We start from the raw sequence: 10,012 nt of genomic DNA, 5'->3' as shown, positions 1-10,012 counted from the left end.
CTCCTTCTTCCCTCCATACTTTCTTCTTCTTTCCCTCCCTACTCCTTCCTTTCTCTTTCCCTCCCACCCTCCCTCCTCAGTCACTCCCTCTTTTCTCCCTCCTTCCCTCCCTTCTTTCCTTCCTTCCTTTCTCCCTCCTCTCTCCCTCTTTCCTTCATTCCTCCCTCCTTCTCTACTTCTTTCCTTCCTTCCTTCCTTCCTTCCTTCCTTCCTTCCTCCATCATTCCTTCCTCCCTCCCTTCCTTCCTTTCTTTTTTCTCATGTATTTAGCTAATATTGAGTTACCAAAAGTTTAGCTATCATGATCATTGAAACAAAAACATTTTAAACTATACTAACGTGGAGAAATGTTGATTAGAAAGGGATAAACTAGGCTCAGTCTTGGGACTGGATGTGTAAGGTGACATGAATTCAAGGTGACACTTGATGTTTGATTTTTTCATAAAGCCCAATGAAGCATGAAAGCAGAGTCACGGCTGGTTTATTAGTGTTGATAAACATAAACTCTACCTCAGAGACCTCACTGATACCCCACATAAATGACTAAGTAGAGGTCACTTCACTTGTCCCAGCCAACAACTCTCAGACAGGTTTCTTAACCTACAAACTCCTTAGGAAACAGTTGAGTGAGTTAAAAAGTGTAGGCTTAAGTGTGGCTGAAGAGAAACCTTCCCCTTTCCTTCTGGACACCCTATTTGACAGAGGAGACAAAACATAAGGATCCATATTTTCTTGGTCAGTCATTCCCCAGCACCTTCCATACACAGTTATATTTTCTTCATGCTCACAAAACAAATAAATCATTATGTTTCTAATATCATAGAACAAAACTTTTTTTTTCTTTTGGATTGAGAATGGAAAAGATGAAAACAGATCAGACCATACTTTACTAAAGTGCTTTCTGCTCTCTTGACAAATGAATTTGATCATGAGAATGACTACCTCAATCAACTGTACAGAGGTTCTCCATCAAAACAAAGTTGTTGTTTTTTAAAGAGATTTCAATGAAAATCACTGAAGCAGTAGCCACACATAGAGATACCTCCTCAATAGTTATATTCAGGGAATATATTTGTTAACAAAATTTATATATTTAAATATGATATTTACTATGAAATATTTATTCTACATTGCCTGAAGATCCTATCCTTGGTGCTTTGGGAACCTCAGCAGACAATAATGCTTGCTTTCAAGAGACAGGTATACCATTTTGAAAAATGTTCATTATTCAAAAATTTTTATGCAACTTCATTATTTTTTTTAAACCCTTACCTTCCGTCTTGGAGTCAATACTGTGTATTGACTCCAAGGCAGAAGAGCGGTAAGGGCTAGGCAATGGGGGTTAAGTGACTTGCCCAGGGTCACACAGCTGGGAAGTACCTGAGACCAGATTTGTACCTAGGACCTCCCATCTCTAGGCCTGGCTCTCAATCCACTGAGCCACCCAGCTGCCCCCTAACTTCATTATTTTTTAAATCAAAGACCCTTTGTTGTGTAAGAATAGGGAAACTTTCTTGGTTCTTAGTAATGCTTGTGCCTATTTTCCAACTCCTAATACAGTCAGGATAGGTCATGCTAGAAAGCAGTTTTCTAATTTAATTTTCTCAGAATATTGGAGAGACAATGGACTTCAAAGACCATGTAGAATCACTTTTACATGATCAGGAATTATCTCTTCGGTATCTCTGACCAATTGTAATCCAGCTTCTGCTTAATGACTTTCTATGAGATCTGCTTCAGAAGAAAGATCATTGCATTTTGGGATGGCCCAGTGGTCAGGAAGTTCTCTTTTGTAACAGTGAGCCTAAAATTGCCTTCATGTAATTTCTGCCCATTGATCCTAGTAGTGTTTGGTGAAGTTCAACAGAAAATAATGACATGAAAGATGTTCAACAACTTGAGGGTAGCTGTCCTTCTCCCCTTAAGTCTTTTCTAGTTCAGGTGAAACATTCCAAGTAATGTGAAATAAGCCTGGAAAGGTCATTAGGAAGCCTTCAAACGTCTGTATGAGGATTTTGTATTTTATTCTGAGGTAGCCACTGAAGATTTTAAAGCAGGGAAATGACACTATCAGAACAGAATAATGAAAGGTTTAAAATCATATAATTGGCTTGCCCAAGATAAGGCCAGGATGGGAAATCATATCTTTAGACTTCATCTAAGCCCAGTGATTTTCCTATTACAGTCACCCTATTGTTGTTCTCTTAGAGGTTTTCATTTTGTCTGAATCGTCATGGCCTCATTTGAGGTTTTCTTGGCAAAGGTATTGGAGTGGTTTGTCATTTTCTCTTTCATCTCCTTTGAAAAATGAGGACATGAAAGCATTTTGATGGTTAAGTGACTTGCCCAGGGTCACACAGTTAGCATCTCAGGCTACATTTGATCTCAGCTCTTCCTCGCTCCAGATCCAGAGCTCTATCCACTGTACCACCTAGCTGTCCACAGTCTCTATAGGTGACTCCTAAAGTTCCTTGGGCCTATGATTTTATTAAATTAATTGCACAGATAGGGGGAATATTTAGTCTACACAAAAGTTAAAGTCATCTGACTGACTTTAAGCACTTACGAAACCAAATTGACCATGACTACTTGTACACAATAACTGTATTAATTATAAACAGGAGTCCTTCATGCCTACTAGTGTAGTTTTTACTACTAATAATAATAGTAGTAAGGTCTTATTACTTGACTGAACTCTAATCGTTCCAGTATCATTATCTCCTTTCACAGAGAGGTCATGGTGGTTCAGAGACATAACTGACTTGCCTGTGGCCCCACAGCTAGGTCAGAGTTCTCATTTATATGAGACTTGAGAGTTTTAAGATGCTTTAAGTGTAATAGAAAATTCCACCTAAACAACAAGCTTTCAGGGAAAAAGCATAAATCATGTTATTAGCATCTTGCAAATGAGAAACCTGGACGATTTAGCCTTTTCACCTCTAGAACTCCGACTATGAGATCCCCAAGGTCTTAACTGGTGACTGTCTCATATGTGAGCCCCAGAAGTGGTCTGGATGCTTCAGATACACTTTACTTTTCTCTTCTGTCATCTCTATCCAAGAAAGGAAGCATGGAACAGTGGGGAGAAGAGGACAGAAGCCTCGGGCTCTAGTCCTTCCTCTGCTATATGCTGGGCGGATGATCACGTAGAAGTCATTTAAACTCTCAGGGCTCAAGGTAGCCCTCTGAGACTGCAAGCTTTGAGGGAGCTGACAGTCTGTACCAGCAGAGGTAGCCATTCCTGTTCCAGGAATTTATTATTCCACATATTTATGAAATCATAGAAACAGATTCCTTTTCCAAAGAAATATATGTCTAGTCATACAGATGTGGTATGCCTATCAAGAAGGAAGACAAGATACATTCTATAATGACTTCTCTCTACTCTTCTTTCATGGGAAGAGTGTGTCCATTAAAATATACCAATTTTCTCTGTGTTTCCTCCATGCATTTTTATCTTGTCTAAGTGATTCATATCTGTTTCCCAACAAGATGAATGTAGAAATAGGAATTATATGATAACATATCTGTAACCTATATCATATTACTTGACATTGTGGGGAGTGGGGAGAGAGAACATGAATCACAAAATGTCGGAGAATTATAATTAAAAACTGTATTGACATGTAATCTGGAAAAAATTTTAAATTAATAAAAAGAAAAAGGAAGAATATGTTCATAGGCACAGAGGAAAGGACAGATCTTCAAATCTAAATAATCATCCCAACCTGTCACTTCTCTGCTCTGGAAGCAAAGGGTCAAGAGTTATAAACCCACTTTGCCCATTGAGGGGAGACATTCCCCTCAGTTTAGGAAAAAGAGTAGGATACCCGGAAGAAAATTCAAAGTTAAGACCAATTATTTGATTACCTGAACAAGAGTAGACACTCCAGTATAGTCAAAGAAGGTCACACCAGTGCAGTCCAGTATTACAGAACATTTTTCGTTAGGAAAGGGCTGAGGTGTTTCTCCTAGAGGAAGAACAGATTCAATTTGATGAGAATTGCCGAAGAAAAGAGTTGCCAATTTTCTAGAAACACGAGGAAATGATTATAACCTAATGTGTAATAATAATTAACATTACCAAATTTCCACATGCCTTATCTAATATGAATACCAAGTAAATAAAAAGACTAGGGGCAGTTGGTACTATAGTAGATAGAGCATCAGAACTGGAGTTGAGAGGACCTAGGTTCAAATTTCGACTCAAAGATTCCTATCTAGATGACCCTGGGCAAGTCATTTAACCCCAACTGCCTAGACCTTGCCACTCTTTAGGCTTAGAATTGATACTAAGATAGAAGATAAGGATTTTTATAAGGCTATGAAAATAAAATGGTTCACAGTTACTGACATCTTTTTTGTCTGTTCTATTTTATCTATGGGAGTGTTCAGCTTAGATGGTTTGTTGGGTTTGTTAAGATGGAGGCATCTACATGGTATAGTGGACAGAGTATGGACCAGGGAGACCCGAGCTTAAATCCTGCCTCATGTACTTACTAGTCATGGGACCCTGGGCAAGTCACTTAATTTTTGCTTACCTCAGTTTCCTCATCTGTAAAACAAGGGATCATAATAGTACATGCCTCATGGGATTGTTGTGGGAATCAAATGAGATGATATTTGTTGAGTATTTTTGCAAGTCTTAAAGCACTATATCTAGCTATATTTATTATTAAGTAAAGAATTTTTAAATAAAAAAGTTAAGATATGAAAATCCTTAGAGACAAATATTTAATATTTCCTCTTAGAAAACTGTGTTTTTCTCTAGTCTCTAGTGACTTAAATTTAAGTATACGGTACTTCTTTAATTAGAGCAATTAGGTGAGCACTGGGTCTGGAGTCAGGAAAACCTGAGTTTAAACCCAGCCTCAGGCATTAATTATGTGACACTGGGAAAGTGATTTAAACTCTCTGGGGGTGTTTTCCTTTTGTAAAAATAAGGAAGGGGGTAGGGTGGGAGTGAGGACCTAATAATCTCTAAGGTTTCTTCCAGATTTAAGTCAATGATGTGATTATCTCTATAAGGCATGATCTGCCCAGGTCTCTTAGTTCCCCAAAAGCAGTCAGAAGAGGGAGACTAAAAGTGCCCCTAATTTCACATCAATAAACTAATATCTTCTATATAACTGCTCACTAACCAAATCCTATTCTATTATCAAATTAATTGCTTTTGCAGCTAAAACTTTGTATTTAGGGTGTACAGCCTCTATCCTGGCCATAGAATCCTCCTCTACCCCCACCCACCACTAGCCCCCGGAGGGCAGTACTATACAAGTCTGTCCCCTAGAAACACCTATATGTGCTCACTTCTTAACCCTCTGTTAGCCAACTGCTGATTTCATCACTCAGTTGAAATTGATCTCTCCGAAAGTTTCAGTGGCCTCTTAATATGAAAAATCTAAGGGGCTTTCTTAGTTTTCATCCTTCTTAATGTTCTACAGCTTTTGGCACTGGTGATCATCTTCTTTGTATACTCTTCTTCTCATTCTGGATTTTAATACCACATCTCTCTCTCTGTCTCTTGTTCTTTTCTTGCCTGTATGAGTGCTCCTTCTAATTGTCTCCTTTCCAGGTCTATTTTTTAAAAAGAGATTTCTTTTTTATTATGAATTTAACAAATATGAAAAAATGTGTTGTGTATAAAACTGTGAACTTGTTATGTACAGTTCAGTTGTTTTGAAGTATTATTAAATGTGAAATGATTGTACAAAAATGCCCTACTTGTCTGTGCCTTCTTCTGATTTTCTTTCTGCTTTCTTCTGTGTATTTTGAATGCAAAATCAAGTCTCCTCTATATTCCTTGTTTGAATCACTCTCATTACCCACCAACCTGATCTTCACTGAATCAATAGAAACCTTCCCTTGTAACCAATACATATAGCCAAGTAGAGCAAGTTCATATAGTGATCATTTCTGTTTGTCTCGGCACTTCTAATCGACTGCCTATCTGTCAGGAGATGAGAGATAGGTTTCATCATTAGTCTTCTAACATCATGATTGATCACTGTAATTATCAGAACTTTTGAGTCTTTCAAATTTGTTTTCCTTAAGATTCATTTATTCAGGATATTCATCCATGCATCTAACTGTTAATGGTCTTTAAGATTTCGTGTTGGACCCTCTTCTCATTTCTCTCTCTATTTTTTTTCTCATTTGGTTACCTCACCAATTCTTCAATTATCATCATCTTTATACTTACTATGTTTATGACTCCCAGATCCATATATTCAGCCCTAGCCTCCCAGGCTCTAGTCACATGTTGCCATTTGCCCATATGGTCATTTCCAAATGGCTGTCCTTTGGACATATCAAACTCACCATTTTCCAGAGAAAGCCCATCATCTTTTTCCCCAAAACCTACTCCTTCCCTGAACTTCACTATTTCTGTCTGGAGAAACACTATCCTTACAGTCACCCAGCTTCTCAGTGCCATTCTAGACTTTCCACTCTCTTCCCAAATGTCCAATCAGTCGTCTAATCTTGTCATTTCTATTTTAAGCTTATATTCTAGTAGGAAGATAAAATCCATAAACAGATTAAGTCTGTACATGAAAATTTGAAGAAAAAGGAATACAAGAGCTCATATTTAAAGAAGTTCCACATTGCTACAGGCTTGGGACACATTACTTCCTTTTATACATATTAAGGTCCAGTCAAATTGACCCCCTTGCTATTCCACACAACACAACATGTCAATTCTTGTCTCTGTCATATTATACTACCTGTTCCCTGTCTCTTCCCCCTGCCATGCCTACAATATGCTCTCTCTTCCCTTCAACCTTGTGGAACCCCTGACTTCTTCCAAGTTCTGCCTAAGCATCGTCTCCTATTATGATGCTACCCCATGATCGCTGCATCTGATTATGCTTCCATACCCACAAAAGATCACTATTTGCTTTTTTACATCTTTTGTATCTATTTTCATATGACTACACATTGTTTGGAAGATTTGCTCAAGAAAAGAAATGGGTAAAAATCACACAAGATGATGCCACCCATGAACTTTGATTTCCAACAGTGAAGGAAGCACAGGAAGCAATGAGAATATAGCAAATGTCATGTAATTTTTGCATTTAGATACCAAGCAAATATTAAGAGGCTGTTTGCCTAAAGTACTAGTTGTCAAAGTGTGGTCTAGAGTTCCCTAGGGGTTCCCAAGATCCTTTCAGGGGACTTTGGAGATAAAAATTATTTTCATAATAATGTGGACATTTCATTTCTAAAATACTAAATATCCATAGATATAATTCACATAAATAGTCTGGTGAGGGAGAGGGGAGGAGGTTTGTTAATAATTTTAAGAGTATACAGGGATCTTAAGACCAAAAAGTTTGCGAAATGTTACCCTAAAGGAATATATTTTTACGGGCCATTTTTTTGGATAAGGAAAATTTATTTTGTCTCTTGAAAAAATTAATAAAAATATTACATTACTATTTCTTATTTTTAAATGCTTTAAAGATTTTATGCTAATTTATTCTTTATAAGCCTACATTTTTATTTCAAAGAAAGTTTTAATTGTGTTTTTGATTATCAATAATTTGGTATAAAGTAAAAGATACTTATTAATTAATCTAGACAAAGACACAATAAATTGTGCTTATACTTGCTGAAATCTATTATCTGGGTTCTCTAGACACTGGCAGAGTGTTGGATTTAGAGTCTGAAAGAGAGGAGTAAAAATCTTGACTCAGTTTCCTCCTCTGCAAAATAGTAATTATAAAAATATCTACTTCACAGAGTTATTGAAAGCATAAAAAGAAACCATGCATTGAAAGTTCTTTGCAAAATTTAAAACTATATATATACATAGGATATTAATAGTTTTCTATATATGTATATATATGCATATATTGCCATGACAAGTAGCTTGGATTCATTGTTGACCTCAGAATTTTTTTAGACAATAAAAATCAAGAAACTGACAAATCCTTTAAGAAACTTATTTTTTTTTCTATTTTTTTCTTCCCATAACTTATTTTAATCTACGAATTCTATTTTTGTAAGAGGGAGGGAATATATGTGGGGATGACATAATATTATTTTTGGCACTACATCCCCTCAATAATTTTGTACAAATATTCAGCAGGGATTATCAATACCCAGTTTGTTACACAAGAGACTGGTATTTGAGATAACATTCTGGAAGAGTTCAGTGGGCACAAGTGAAAGTAAAAGGTAAGAAAAGGAAAACTGGCCATGGAGGCAGGGGCAGCTCTTTAAGGCTTTGCCTTTTCTGGATTCGAACATAGCAGTTGAAGACTTATTGGTCCAAGAAAAAAAAATAGGGTCCCAGAAAATGAGGGTCAGGGCCCCTATTGTGCCTCTTAAGGGCAAGTTAGCTTTTATTGCCCAGTTTGAATGTCAAGCTGACTTATGATAAGTAAGATTTATAACATTTCATTCCTGGAAAAAAATAGAAGGTTGTCCTCTCTCTCTGTGTCTCTCTGTCTCTGTCTGTCTCCCTCCCTCCCTCCCTCGCTCTCCCACTCCCTCTTTCCTTTTCGCTCCTTCCCTCCCCTCTCTCTCACACCTTCTCTTTTTCCCCTTCCCCTCTCTTTCTTCCCCTCCCCCTCTCTTTCTCTTTCTGGAGGAAGATATGAACAAAAAGATGATGGATGTACCTAGCACACATTGCTATTAGGGGAAAACACATTCAAAGGGAATCAAAGCAAATGCTGCATCCTTAAACAAGGAAGTCATTCGAATGAAGAATTTAATTAATTTTCCAGAATATTTCCCAGAAATGGAATCTTTTCTTCTCCATTCTCTTATCTTTATGACTACACTTTTACTCTAAGCTTCTAAGTAGAGAGACCAAAACAAATGGATTGATAAAATTCAGGATGAAGGATAATATTGAGATGACAGCAAGCTTGGACCACATTGAAAGTGAGGTAGCTAAACTTGATCATTAAAACACTTCCTGGTGCAGAATAAATGCAGCTAATTCCAGGCTACACACCAATAAGCCTAAATTGTGACCATGAATTAACCAGCACCTATGGCTAGAGAATTAATTTCACAGAGGGAAAAATAGTTCATCAAAAGCCTTTCATTCAAGATACTTCACACACACACACACACACACACACACACACACACACACACACACACACACACAGGGATAGAGAGCCAAGACTTCAGGTTTTGGGGTCTCAGCTACTTCTTAGCTGGTGACCCCAGACAAGTCACTTAAACCCAATTGCTTAGCCATTACCACTCTTCTGTCTTGGAACCAATACTTGGTATTGATTCTAAAATGGAATGTTAGGATTTTTTAAAAATTAAGGAGCTGAAAAAAGAAATGGTTGTGGCCAAAAGACCCTTAAATGCAGTTTAGATAAAAACCATAATCATGCAATAACTCACTGTTTCTAATTGTCATTTTTTTCCATTTTTTTTTAATATTTATTAATAATCATTTTTAACATGGTTACATGTTTCATGCTCCTATTTTCCCCTTCACCCCCCGCACTCCCCCCACCCATGACCGACGCACTTTTCCACTGGTTTTGTCATGTGTCCTTGATCAAGACCAATTTCCCAATTGTTGGTGGTTGCATTGGTGTGGTAGTTTCGAGTCCACACCCTCAATCATGTCCACCCCCTACCCATGCGTTCAAGCAGTTGCTTTTCTTATATGTTTCCTCTCCTGCAGTCCTTCCTCTGAATGTGGGTAGCATCTTTACCATAAATCCCTCAGAATTGTCCTGGGTCATTGCATTGCTGCTGGTACAGAAGCCCATTACATTCAATTTTACCACAGTATATCAGTCTCTGTGTACAATGTTCTTTTGGCTCTGCTCCTTTCGCTCTGCATCAGATCCCGGAGGTCTCTCCAGTTCGCCTGGAACTCCTCCAGTTTATTATTCCTTTTAGCACAATAGTATTCCATCACCCGCATATACCACAGTTTGTTCAGCCATTCCCCAATTGAAGGACATACCCTCCTTTTCCAGTTTTTTGCCACCACAAAAAGCGCAGCTATAAATATTTTTGTACATGT

At 37.6% G+C, this 10,012-nt stretch overlaps 1 protein-coding gene across 1 annotated transcript in view; it reads right to left on the bottom strand.

Moving 5' to 3' along the window:
* SLC26A7 (solute carrier family 26 member 7) overlaps positions 1 to 10,012 on the bottom strand; it is a 308,018-nt gene that overhangs the window by 3,943 nt on the left and 294,063 nt on the right. Inside the window, exon 16 of the mRNA XM_044668390.1 lies at positions 3,871 to 3,971. Coding sequence (XP_044524325.1) covers positions 3,871 to 3,971 — 101 coding nt within the window. The remainder of the gene's footprint in view (positions 1 to 3,870; positions 3,972 to 10,012) is intronic.

The sequence above is a fragment of the Gracilinanus agilis genome, chromosome 1, assembly GCF_016433145.1.
Source record: "Gracilinanus agilis isolate LMUSP501 chromosome 1, AgileGrace, whole genome shotgun sequence".
Taxonomy (NCBI): Eukaryota; Metazoa; Chordata; class Mammalia; order Didelphimorphia; family Didelphidae; genus Gracilinanus; species Gracilinanus agilis.
This window is presented reverse-complemented; position numbering and strand designations above follow the sequence as displayed.